Consider the following 14,384-nt stretch of genomic DNA (forward strand, 5'->3'; position numbering starts at 1 on the left):
ACGAGTGAGGGAAGAATGGAGAGGGACCTCAACAGGCGGATTAGTGCAATGTCTGCTGGGATGCAGACTCTGCATTGGTCTGTCATGGTAAAGGAGGAGCTGAACCGAAAGGCTAAGCTCACGATTTACCGGTCAATCTACTATGTCTCCCAGCTGGCCTGGTAATGCCTCGGGATCACCCCAGAAGAGATGGATGAAGTGGCTGGGGGAGACGGGTAGTCTGAGCTTCCTTGCTTAAGCTGTTGCCCCCGCAAACCTTCCCCCAGATAAACAAAATGGATGGATGGATGGATGATGACACCCCTCCTGCTCTCAATGTCATTGCCCACGTCACCTTTGAAGTCCCCCAGCAGAACAAGGGAGTCCCAACACGAAGCGTTACAGGCCCGGTCACCATGCCCTCACATCAAGCCCCACCTCCAGGCCTGGCTCCAGAGGGGGGCCCCAGTGAACTGTATCTGAGTGAGGGAAACCCGAGGTCCAAATGTTGTATTCATCTTGCCGTTTTTTTTAGTCGTGTTTTGTCTGGTCCCTCACCTAGGACCTGTTTGCTATGGGTGACCCTGCCAAGGGCATAAAGCCCCAGACAACTTAGACCCTCGGATCATTGGGACACACAAACCCCTCCACCATGATAAGGTGGTGGCTCAGGGAGGGTAGTGATGTCAAATATGTCGATGTCATGCACTCACCTGTGAAAGCATTATAGGCACACCCGCACAATCGAATGAGTTGTATTAAAAAAATTGCCTCTTGAAAAATAATACTGTTCCATTTGTTATGACAGTCACAGAGGCATTGAATTAACAATTTACTCTATGTATGTTAATTATCGCTGTTGTTGTTTGTGCTGGAGGAAATAGTCCTCCCAACAGCAACAACAACAGTGAAAGAGGCAAAGGTCTCACAAAAGGAACTCACCTAACTCTTTAAGAATGTATTTTGTATACAGCATTATTTAGCCTTGAATGTGAATAAACACACAATCAATTCACAATGATTTTTTTAACTGTGGGGAAAAATATGATCAATATATGATGAAGTGTCACTGTGTTGGGAATTGCTGCAAGAGCTGATCCCCCGTGTCTTCCGTCCTCCCAGACTTTGACCCTAACCTCGGGATGATGGCTGGGATCACCCCCATCAACCCCTTGATGCCCGGCCTCGGCATGGTGCCCGCGCCCCTGTCGCATGATGTGCCCGTCGTCAAGGAGATTATCCACTGCAAGACCTGCACCCTCTTCCCCCCTAACCCTAGTAAGTCATGCTATAACTTTACTGCACCGCTGTTCTATTGTTGTACTGCTTGCTAGCACTCAATTTACTATTGCGATTATTCAAAAGCATGAAGCAGTAGGGCCTATGCAAATTTTGCAACCTGAACACTTTGCGAGCCTTGTTAGTTTATTATATCGGTACTTGTCAGATAGTAACTAACCCATCCAATCAGGGATGCGGCAATATCACTTTTTTTTTTACATGTACTACCATATGAGTGCCGGCACAGTGGTCGACTGGTTAGCTCATCTGCCTCACAGTTCTGGGGACGGGGGTTCAAATCCCCCCCCCCCCTCAGCTCCCCGCCTGTGTGGAGTTTGCATGTTCTCTGGGGGGGTTTTCTCCGGGCACTCCGGTTTCCTCCCACATCCCAAAAACATGCGTAGTAGGTTGATTGGAGACTCTAAATTGCCCATAGGTGTGAATGTGAGTGCGAATGGTTCTTTGTTTCTATGTGCCCTGCAATTGGCTGGCGACCGGTTCAGGGTGTACCCCGCCTCCCACCCGAAGATAGCTGGGATAGGCTCCAGCAGCCCGCGACCCTAGTGAGGAGAAGCAGTAAAGAAAATGGATGGATGGATAGCATATGAGTACTTGCGAATACCAAATGCCGATACTTACTGATGCACCGGCAACATTTTTCAACCGAAAATAGCCCAAAAGTACATTTTCAGTTTCTGCCCGAAATACTTTTGTCACCGGAATGGCTGAAATGCCATGTTCTTTAGTGCTATTAAGTCATAGCTTTGCCGCGGCTGATGTGTAAATACAATGCAGAGCTGTGGAGGCCAAAGAACGTGTGTTTTGCATCTGTTGTCAATGCAGCATAAGTCAAGTCGCTGTCGCCTCACTGACAGCAAATTAACTACATTTTGACAAGTATCGATATGACGAAGTACAGAGGGAGGTTAAGACGGGAGACAGACGCCGGAAGCCACTTTCTAAGCTATCGTGACATGAAGTCGCAAAACGCCAAAATAAGTGATTGTGTGGTACAGTACACTTGTCACAGAATTTGTAAGATGTGTACAATTCTTTTTTTATTCTCTATCATTATATCAGTGATATTTAAAAAAAAAAACTTGAACGATACTATCATTTATTGTGAGTTTTTGCGAAAATATGGCTTTTGTGGCAGGCCTAAACACATACTCTATTGAGAGAGAGCGAGAGCAATGGATAAAAATATTGTACAAACAGGACAAAAGAGTAAAAAAAGAGTAACAAATGTTGTACAAATCTGCAATATAGCAGGACCACGAAACAACCGTGACGTAGCGGAGGATTACTGTATCTGTATTCCATGATAATAAATTGCAGGGACTCATTGTTCCAGGGCTGGGACTCATTGTTTCCATGGCATGTGCATCCTGGGACTCACATAGTCTCAAGGGTAAAATAATCTAATTCTGATTAAGATTTTTAAAGTGGAAGTAAAGTCAGGAGGCCAGGTCCTGTTATATTGTAAATGTTCGTATATTCTTTGTCTGATGAAGGTTACTTAAATGTACTATTTATTCGAAAAAATACTTTTAAATTTCTGCATCGTGAGCCGCCATTATTGCATCATTTTGTGTGCAAAAGTTGTGAGAATGTCACTTAGCATTGTCCCTCCTTCGGACGAACGTGAGAACGTGACATCACAGCGAATGTAGCTACTAGCTAACCCGTTCTCTTACATTTGAGCAAGCCTAGTTTATTCAAAATGGATTGATAGGAACTGCATCTGTCTCAGGCTGTCAACATCAAAGGTAAGTGTGCAGATTCATTTTCGCCTATTAAACTGCCTTGGAAAAGTACTGTCGCTCGGATAGCTAGCTCTATTAGCTGTTAGTTGCTAACGACGGCGAGCTGGCGCCGTATTCTACCATTTAATCAATGACAGGGTAACACATTTAGCGATTGAACATGATTTCGGGACGGTGTTGTGTTGATGTTGGTGGCTACAGTATATGATGGTAATGTAAACTACGGTCAGGCCATCCTCCAGTCGAGGAGTCGAGGTGGGCCTGTGGGCCCGAAGCATTGTTTGTGCCGGAAGCCTTGATGACGTGCGGAGGTCGACTTCCAAATAAAAGCCTAACAATTCTCAGGGAATTCATTGAATAGATCCCAACTGGACAAACAGAACAGTCCAGTTGCGATCTATTCAATGAATTCCATGACAATAAAATGATCTGGTTGAATGAGAAATTCACAGGCAAAATCCTAACAAGGCATTGATGTTCAATAGCGGGGCTATTATTTTGGTGACGTCTGGGGTGTTGCTCTGGTGCTTTTTTTTCTTTTTTTCCTTAATGCCGTTTAAGCTTGTTGCTGCTGGCTTGACTTCAACTTTTTGACTGGAGGCAGTGTTTTTTTTTTTACATGATGCTTTGAACGCAAACTTGCTAGAATATTGTCCAAACCATTGTAGCGTATATTGGTTTTGGATAAAAGTGTCATTAATTTTGGAAAAGAATACGCCGGTTTAGTTCGACATACGTTTAACGTAATAATCAAACTATCTTTGTCTCGTAAAGGGGAACCACGTCTTTTTTTTACAAATCTTAGGAAAAGTGACAAAAAAACTCAATCAATCTCAGTAATTTAGAAGGCTGTTACATGAATGAAATAGGAGTCCTCGATTACAGCAGTTTTACTGTCAAACTCAAGCACATTTTATAGAAAATGTATTACATCTAAAAGGGAAACTACAGGCAAAACCTGTAAAAAAGCCTGTTTTCAGGGCAATTTTCAGGCCTAAGAGTGTTCTTCAGAGCCTCCTTTACCGCAGTCTCAATGTCCCAAACAAAAGCAGAAACGAAACATGACTTGGGCAAAATGCTTTTAGGGTGGGACAAAGAATTCTCTGCGCAGAAAATGCACGATAAAGCATCTGGCTTACCATTTTTAAAACCAGGTCGGTAGGATAACGTGAAATTGAATCTAGTGAAAAACAGAGCCCATCCAGCCTGCCTCGCATTTAATCTCTTAGCAGATTTAAAATATTCCAGATTCTTGTGATCTGTCCATACTAAAAACGGAGTATGTGCCCCCTCTAGCCAGTGCCTCCACTCCTCCAAAGCCACCTTGACTGCCAGGAGTTCACGGTCACTAATGTCATAATTATTCTCGGCTGGGGTCAGTTTTTTGGAGAGATAAGCACAAGGATGTAATTTACCATCCTTGAGACATTTCTGGAAGAGCACTGCTCCTATAACGGCAGCAGACACATCAACTTCTACCACAAACTGCTGTTTGAGATCTGGCAAAGTGAGGGTGGGAGCGGAGGTAAAGCTCGATTTAAGTTTCTGAAAACCTGCCTGACAAAGCGGGTTCCATACGAAAGGTCTGTCTGGCGAGGTAAGATCATGAAAAGGCGAGGCTATAGAACTGAAATTTCTAATGAACTTTCTGTAGAAATTAGCGAACCCTAAGAACCTTTGTACATCTTTGCGTGACGTGGGAGTGGGCCAATTAGTCCACGGCATCAACTTTTCAAGGGTCCATTTTGATTTCACCTGGAGCCAGCACGAACCCCAGAAAAGAAACGGACGCCTTGTGGAACTCACATTTCTCAGCCTTGACATAAAGTTCATTCTGCAGTAACTGCTGCAACACAGAGCAGACATGAATTATGTGAGTCTCCTCATCCGTGGAGAATATCAAAATATCGTCCAAATATACAAAAACAAATATTGACAAAGTTCTGGAACACAGCTGGAGCGTTAGTTAGTCCAAAAGGGATCACCAAATACTCCTAATGTCCCGTTTGTGTTTTGAATGCTGTTTTCCATTCAACCCCCTCCCTTATCCTGACTAAATGATATGCATTTCTTAAATTGAGTTTGGTGAAAACCTTGGCTCCCTCCAGGAACTCAAAGGCGGTGGAGATGAGAAGAAGAGGGTACCTGTTTTTTATCGTTATGTCGTTGAGACCCCGGTAATCGATACAGGGTCACAGAGTCTTGTCCTCCTTGTCCACAAAGAAAAATCCGGCTCCCGCAGGGGATGAAGATGGGCGAATAATCCCGGCTGCCAGTGATTCATCCACATACTCCGTCATAGCCTTGTGTTCCGGCCCTGAAAGAGAGAATAACCTCCCTCGTGGGGGTGTGGTTCCAGGCAGCAAGTCAACAGCACAGTCATAAGGTCTGTGGGGCGGAAGAAATTTTGCCTTGGACTTGGAAAAAACGTCTTTAATGTCCTGGTAACAGGTGGGCACTTGAGATAAATCAGGATCCCCAGATGGGGTCTGTGGATTGTCATTTGAAACATAGCTCTGAACATCACATCAAGGCTTGAAACAGTTCTGGGCGCAATTGCTGCCCCATGACATAACCTGCCCAGAGGACCAGTCAATGTGGGGGTTATGTAATTTCAACCGTGGGTTCCCTAAAATAAGGTAATGATTCATGGCGTCAAAAACATGCTCTGTCAGTCCCTTTAGATGAAGGTGGAGGGCAGCAAGCTGCTCATCCTGCTTCAAGAGGCGTTGACCCTGCGCTTGAAGTTCTTTGCGCACCGGGTCTGAGTCTGCTGGGTCCATGTTATGACCAGTTCGTTCTGTCATGAACGGAACAGAGGATAGGACCCAAAAATGCACGACTCCAAAACAAAATGCTGCAGTATCCAAAAACGTGAGGAAAAAAGGCGAGGTCGATAATCGGAACAGGGTCTACTCTTACTGTGAGTCTGTGACGTGGAAACAAGGAGTGCTGGAATGCGACGACAAGGTACAACGAACTGGCAACTAGAAAGAATGAGACATAAGGTTAAATGCAAGGGGTAATTCGGATGAACGAGGCACAGGTGGTGAAGATGCTCTCAGGAGTAGGTGTGTATGAGACAGGGGGAAGACAACAACCGGAACACACACCCATGACACATTTAGAATATTCCTGGAGGTTTGTTTGTTACCAACGTGGGAATTTCAATGTCCGCAGGCGGTGTCTCTAAACACCACTGTGGGTGATCGTTTTCCATTGTTAAACAGTCATCAATCACTTCTTTCACACGGCCACGCTGTGCCAGTCATGAGATTTGCAACCAGTTTTATGGCGTCAGATGCTATAAACCAGATTTCCTATGTCTTGTAATACAAACCAGCTGGTTGAGGTTCAGGAAGCAGGAATGCATAAGTTCATCAGTTCTTGGTGTTGCCATGACAACCGGGCCATAGTCTCTACACCATCATGTAATCAACCCATAGATCTGCTAGTTATCGCAGCATACAGGGGGAGGCGATTCCCGGGTTCGGTCACGTGACGTTCGCAAGGGCACCTGTGACGTTAATTTCAGTCAACAGCAGAGAGTAATATTGGCCAAAATGGCCTCCTCCTTGAATAGGTGAAATTTGATTAATCCATCTGTTTGTTATTACACAAACGCAATAATAATCAGAATACCATGTTGAGACTAGTGAGGGTATATATCAACATATTCGTGCCCCCCACACACACACACAAATGCCTTTCCTTCCGCTTTAAGGAAAAATACTTTAAGCAAGTTAAATGCTCTTCCACAAAAACGGCCTGGTAAGAATAAATACCTTGTTAGATTTGAGCCATTGAATCTTTTTTTTTTTTTTTTTTGCTTTTGCAAATGTAGTTTTGTTAAGCCCCAATAGAAAACGTGTGGATGTGAGTGAATATTTAGTCATCAAATGCAAGGGGGAAAAAGAAAATGGGTTCAGTTCTGACTTGAGCACTTATTCCAAGAGATAAATTGTGTGCTGTTGTTCTTTTAGCATCAAGTCAACCATAATGAGGGTTCACTCTCACACACAAAAGAAAGCTAGTGATATTTTCAGGTCACATTGGTTTATTTAGACGAGTGTGTAGCATTATTTATCTCTTTTCTACCTCCCCAATTACAGCGAGTCACAACAGCATCGCTTTCACTGGTAGCACCTTAGCTATGTTTTCAGGAGAAAAAACCAAAACACATTTTTTTTAACAAACTAGACAAAATAAAAATAAAAACAAAATAAAATGTGTGTCCTAAAAGTCAAACTAACACAAAAGTTACAATTTCATTTGTTTTGTCACCATTTTGGCTGAGTCATATACAAAAAAAACGGGTTTTCGTTGTAAATGTAATGATATGATGAGATGAGTATAGATTTATATTAAGGGTGGAATGATTATTATTTTTTTAGCAACGATTCGATTCGTATCACGATTTGTGGTTGCCGATTCAATATTGGTTCATCTAGAACGATACGATCCGAAACGATTCAGTGACTAGAAATCGATTCAGTAACTTTTTAGCCAAAAAAATCATCTACTATGAGAGTAAAATAAATACCTGCATACTGGACAGTGCAGGTGAATTTTCTTAGATTATTGTTGTTTCTTGTAAGGGAATTGGGTAAAAACTAATTATGGTCATTAAATATAAAGATGTTCTGATATACTTTCCATTTATGTATCTTATTGTGTACTGTACTGTATGTGTTTTGTAATGGACTATGAGTCTACTTAATAAAAAGTTGATTGATTGCCTGATTCTATTGCTTTGCAATAAAACAAAGGGGGAAACAGCAACTTATTGTTATTTAAATTATTTCAGCTTTGATTTTGTTTGCCATTTTTTTGTCATAGAAAAGAGATGTTCAATTGGTGTTAGAATTATGACGGGGTCCTTGGCTAAATATTGCCACTGTAAGGTGTCCCTAGCTGGACCCAAAGTTTTAGAATCACTGTTCTAAACAGTTAAACCTTAATGGCTAGAAACGAAGCGCTGTGAGGTTTTCATGAGGGAAATCTTTTTGGAATAATGTTGAAAAACCTAGAGAGCTAAATAAATAAATAAAACCTGCTTTGATTGTTTTATAGATAGAAATTACTTTAGCTGTTTTCATTTTTTAAGGGAAAATACCAGTTTGAAAAGTTAGATTGCAGATGTATGTAAGTGGTTGTACTATGCTCTCTATAACCCTTTTTACTAATAGTATTAGTAGTAAAAAAGGTTTATAGAGAGTATAGTACAAAGCAATTTGTGGATTTTTTTTTATTTTCAAGAGGTTTTACAATATCTAGTATTTCTTTATCATTTACAGCATCAATAAACATAGATGATTAGGTTGTTGTTTTTATATATACTTCTCCGTTTTATGTCTGTTCCTTGGCTTGTTGTCGTCTTCAAGGAGACAAAAGCTCTTGACGGTGTCACATTTCAGAGTTAAAATAAACTCACACAGTCGTAAAATGACAAACTGCTTTTAGAAGCATACTGAATGTGTTGGGAAAAGGTGATTTATAAAAGTCTGGCTTCACCTGTTTGCAGCTGAGATAGTGATGTCAATCAAGGATTATGCTCAAAACACTTTCAAAACTCGAAAAATCTTCTTTTGCCACAAGCCAGAGTCTATTTTTGACCTATCTGTGGTTTTGTTTATCACTGTGATTATGGGCACTTTTTTGGGGCCATTTTCTGTTTTTGCTCCTGCCTTCCTTTTCTTTTCCCGGCTCGCCTCACATCTCGCAATATGTCACATAAAGCACTTAATCTCCCAGTGAGCCGATGGAGAAGCCGGCATCTGAAGAAACAGATGATAGGGTTGATTTTCGTCAAGGAGTTTCTGCTTTCAATTGAACTCTTCAGCCAGCACGGATGGTTTTTATATTCCAAATGAGGTATGGCTCATTTATTGTTCTTTATTAAATCAACAGTGTGGTACAAAATATTGCAGAGAGCTGTCTCAAGACCATCGCAAACTACTTGTTGCAAAACATAACGATGGCATTGGTTACAGGGGCATATCTAAGCTGCTGAATGTTCCAGTGAGCACAGTTGGGACCATGATAGGTAAGTGGAAAGCCAATCCGACCATCATAAATTTACCTAGATCAGTTGCTCCTTGCAAGATTTCTGACAGAGAAGTCCAAAGAATAATCCGAAGAGCCAAGGACCACCCGTGGAGAGGGTTTCAAAAGCCCTGGAGTTAGCAAGTACTGTTGTCACGAGGAAAACAGTGAGTATTGCACTCCGCTGCCATGGCCTGTATGCACGGTCATCACGCAAGACCCCATTGCTGAAAAACAAGCATGTCAAAGCTCATTTAAAGCCAGTTAAATGCTGGGAGAATATAGTCTGGTCAGATGAGAGCAAAATTGAACGTTTGTTTGGATGCCATAATGCACAGCACATTTGGACAAGAAATGGCAGTGTACATCACCCTAAAAACACCATACCAACAGTGAGGTTCGGAGGTGGGAACATGATGGTGTGAGACTAATTTTCAGCAAATGGTAATGGTAAACTTCACACTATTGAAGGAAGGATGAATGGGCAAATGTACCGAGACAGGAAACTCTCAATTGGTTTCAAAGGAAAAAAAATAAAGCTCCTAGAATGGTCCAGCCAATCACCTGAATTGAATCCAATTAAAAAACTGAAACTCAAGGTCCATAAAAGAAGCCCATGGAACCTTCAAGATTTGAAGACTGCTTGTGTGGAGGAATGGGGCAAAATCACACCAGAGCAATGCAGGCGACTAGTTTCTCCATACAGGAGGCGTCTTGAACCGGTCATTGCAAACAAAGACTTTTGTCCAAAGTATTAAATAAATACCAGTTGGCGTGTTCAATACTTTTCCCCTGTGTTATTTCACATTATTAAACACAACTTAATTTCTGATCTTATTTGTTCTACTTTCTTTGTATGTAGGGATTACTTGTTCCCAACATCTGGTGAAATTTTCATCGTCAATAACACCTTTAGAAATATATTTAATAAGGAAAATGGTTATGTGTTAAATAGTTATCTCAGCCACTGTATGTTGTTTGGGCAGTTTAAAGTACTTCCAGTAGAAAATAAATTACGCCAAACAGTGTACTGAGTCATTCGTGTGAAGACTATCAGTATTTAAATGCACTGTAGTATTGAGTAGGTAACAGTAACATGAAGTTGAAATCATTCTTCACGCCCAGTTAAACTGTATTGTCATTAACACATTCCAATCAATCTGTTATTTTAAACACACGTTTTAACATAATATGGATTTATTTTTCTGTATTTGAGTGCATTAGTTTAAATGACACACATAGTCGTGTACACCAGAATTTTGTCTCGTCAGAGTAGCCATAGCTCTCGACCCCTCCCTGTCCTCCCAAATGTAATCTGTTGCGACGCACATTATTTGAATTTGGAAGAGCGGTACAGGAAATGCAGCTGGTGCACATTGTTTCCCGTGTCTTCATTCATAGTTATCATACAAGGAGATAAGTATACCTTATAACAGTTTGGGCTGCTCCACGTGTCGTTTGAAGGATTATAATTTACGTAACGTTGCCGCTAATCTTATTTGCATGTCCAAGTAGATCCCTCTGCTGGTCTTTTTTTAATATTACAGATGATTCACTGGATATGAAGTACACCAACATCGCAGCAGACCCTACGATGTGACTATTGCACACCCGTACATCGCGATGACGATGCTCAAACAATATATCGTGCAGCCCTAGTCTGTGTTCCCACAACTTTATTAGCCTGTCTGGCACATGTGCATCTGTTTACGTTATGCATGTATGTTTGTGACATTTTGCTTTGTCTCACAGAAAAGTGACAATACAATATCAGAACGAAAGAGGGCGAAAGAGGGTCTACTTGCCTGTTCTGGCACTAAAACAAAAGATTACTTTTGACCTCTCCCTCTCTTTTTACAAGCTATTATTTCAAGGTGAGACCGCCGTGTTTCTTTCTCCTTGAATCTCAGTGAGTCCTATTTGCAAATCAGAACTCATGTGACTATGCAAACACCCCACACGAATGAGCAGGAGTAGTATATTGACGATAATAAACTGTTACAGTCTTAATATACGGCTCGTTGAGTTGCATAGCTCTGTGCTTTAAATCTATACCACAGCGTCCGGGGGTTGAATAGGATCTCCAGACCTTTTATCGTGACTCATTCCCGTTTTCGCACCGCTCCGGTCTCAAACCTCATGATTGAGGGTCGTGCTGGAATCTCAGCGTTTATCCAGGGTCATCCTGAGAGTGAGTGGCAGCTCTTTAACATTTAAACAAGCTGGTTGAGATATACATGTGTCTTGGATTCCTACTGGAAATCCCAGATTGATTTCACATCATGAAAAGCAGAAATTCTGACAGGGAGTCTGGGAAATGTGACCTTTAAGACTCAGTACTAGGCAGATGGTACAATGTTTACCAGGGATATTAAACCCGCCTGATATTTGCATGGGATAGAATGACACCACCTTCCTAGTGGATGTTCTGGTACCGCATGAACAGCAAACACTAGAATCTAACCAAGGTTTAATACCTCAAATCAAGGCAAAATATGCTTGTCCTTTGTCAAGATATTTCTTTTTATCAGGCAGTTTTTATGTCAGAGCATTTTACGTGCTTTAAGTATTTTTCTTTAAAAACCTTAAGGTATTGTACCTTGTTATTGAGATTTGTATTTCTGGTTTTTAGTAATTTTAGATTAAAATGAGAAAAAACACAGGAAGTATAAAGTATAAATACAGTAGTTTTCATTACAATATAGTTAGTTTTCATTTATTTATACAGCGCATTTCATACACAAGGTAACTCAATGTGTTAGTTTTAGGACCTCAGTAGGGCGGTTAAGGCTAGCTGTGTTTGCTTGTTTTAATTTTGTTTTGCTTGTTTTAATTTTGCCCTAAATTGAGTAATATAACCCCCAGTGTGGCGGCTTCTTGTACAGCGACTGTCTTTAACAGTTAAAACCGCTATATCAAAGGAAGTAATTATGGATGCATCGATACCAGTATTGGTATTCATGCCGATACTGTACATCTGTACTCGTAAAAATGCTGATACTATGACACCGATACCACTTTACCAGCCTGCCATAGAGTAGAAACCTTGTCAGCTGTGTGAAGATACTTTTAGGTAGACATGGATGACAACACTAAACCCGACTGCAAATTGTCAGTAATGTGAAGTTTTTAATCTAAAACGTTTTATATTTGCATAAGACTTATACCATGTTCAAGGAGAGTTTGTCCTTGTGTTCTTGAACAATATTTGATTAAAATAAAAGACATTTTCATCACTATTGCAAAATGTAATGGTGTCATCAAGTGTCAGTACTTTGTATTGGTGTGTACTTAAATGTAAGTACGTGTACTCATACTTGGTTTGAAAAAAAAGTGGTATCACTGTATCCTAGAAATAATGCAAAACAAACTAACATTGCAACCACGATAGTAATTGCCCTCATGTTATGAGCATAATGGTTAACAACTGCATAGGACTGGGTGATTTAGCCATAGATGAAAATCTCAAATGTTTTTTCACAAAAATCAGAGGCTATGCAGACGAATTATCCAAAGTCTGCATCTGGGCTTCCCATCATACAAGGGTTTGAGGCTACAAATGGCGCTCAATGTACTAGTTTGCGCATCGTCGTAAGAATACGTGGTCACGAGGCACAAGATGGCACGCTCAGTAACCGCCTTACTTGCTGTTTTTAATTTGATTGTTTTGCATTTATTGCCTACATGCGACCCTAATGAAGATGAGCGGATGAATGACAAATAAAATGGATGGATGGATGGTTTCCAATATTTCTTGTAATTAAGCCTTTACCACTGTATTAGCATATGTTAGTGAAAGACTCACTCACGGGGCGTTCTGACTTATGCACAAAGCTGGGTTGCTTCATTACCATAGCAACGGAACTTGGTTATAAACAAGGGGTTGCTCATATGATATTGAGCTGCCAGACAGTTTCCAACATCAAAATTCCTTTTGCCAATGACCACTAAGCTTTACCCAGCGTGTGCCTCTATTTTTCTCTGGCAAGACATTACCTTCAATTATTGAAAAAAATCTGATAATAATCCAATGCAGGGAGCGTAGTGTAATAAGGTTTTTACATTTCTTTGGGTTCACAGTTGCTGTTGAGCACCCGAAATGCATAAATAGCCCATTACGCAAAGGAATTTGACAGCCCTGCTGTAAATTGTTACATTTGAGGATATATTATGTAACTGTAACACTAATGTAGGAGCCGCGTAATTACATCCTATGCATCAATCACTGTACGTCAAGAGGGTTAAATGTGAGCACATAATTAAATGAGGAAAATAAAATGTGAACATAAAATGAGTGCAGCAGTTTGCTTTGACTGCACTAGTGGGCCTAAATTGCAATGCTAGATGAAGAATTTTTGCCTATGTTTTTGTATTGTATCATTATGAAAATGACTGTGGTCCCGCTAGATGGGTCTGTTTAGTAAATCAGCAATGAAACTAACTGCATTTAGGTGTTTAGTGTCCATGTAACAGTATTGCATATGGTTTCCATCAGTGGCCCCTCTTAGTCTTAACACCTTCTACAGCGTCCCCTCTGACTGACCTTTAGCTGAGCGTTAAAAGCTGCAGCCCTTCCCCCTCCCTCGCCTCCCTCTCCTGTTGGAGATTCATTTTCCTCCTCCATCTCCTCACTGTGAATACCCTCACCGTCTCTGTATATTACCTCCTTTCTCGTGACTTCCATTTCACCTTTGCTCAGTCTAACCCCCCGACCCCACACCCCCCTTCAACCCTTACATTTGGTTGTTTTGTATTTGCCTCTTTGTCCCCACCCTCATTTGTCTAACATAAGACGACCTCAGTTGATGAGTTATGAGTTCATGCTTACAGGTTTTTCAAGATACATTTATTATCAACATTCTGATGACACAGACGCAGCAATGGTTTTGACACTTTGAACATCATCTAACATGGCAGTGGAAATAGTGTCGTATAGTCACTTTTGTCACTGGATAAGGATTAATCATGAATAGGTACTGTACAGTGGAAAACAAGCATTACCTGACTCACCTGTACATGAACGTGGCCTGGGACAGTTCCATTCGTTAGTTTTCTCGCTCATCCTCATTAGTGTTGCAGGTAACCGGAACCGATCCCAGCTCACTTCGGACAGTTGACTGATCACCACTGTCCTGCCAGAGCAGTATCAATCCACATATCAAGTCAAGTAAGACAACATGACTGTGATTGGAAATCTGATTTATCTTGCATGTATACGTTAAGATTGGCCTGAAATGCAAGACATTAGTGTGCTATGAGAGACCCAGGGTACATCATTTATTATTTTCACAGACTGATTCAACAGATGGTTTG

The 14,384-nt window shown here is 41.1% G+C and overlaps 1 protein-coding gene across 13 annotated transcripts in view; it reads left to right on the plus strand.

The window, feature by feature from the left end:
* enox2 (ecto-NOX disulfide-thiol exchanger 2) overlaps positions 1-14,384 on the plus strand; it is a 290,823-nt gene that overhangs the window by 203,707 nt on the left and 72,732 nt on the right. For all 13 annotated transcript variants that reach the window (XR_009790374.1, XR_009790375.1, XM_061786742.1 and 10 more), the window contains one exon: positions 1,102-1,257. Coding sequence is in view for 11 of the 13 variants with exons in the window: in XM_061786742.1 (XP_061642726.1) it covers positions 1,102-1,257 (156 nt within the window). In the remaining 2 variants the exon portion in view is untranslated. The remainder of the gene's footprint in view (positions 1-1,101; positions 1,258-14,384) is intronic.

The sequence above is a fragment of the Phyllopteryx taeniolatus genome, chromosome 10, assembly GCF_024500385.1.
Source record: "Phyllopteryx taeniolatus isolate TA_2022b chromosome 10, UOR_Ptae_1.2, whole genome shotgun sequence".
Lineage (NCBI taxonomy): Eukaryota > Metazoa > Chordata > Actinopteri > Syngnathiformes > Syngnathidae > Phyllopteryx > Phyllopteryx taeniolatus.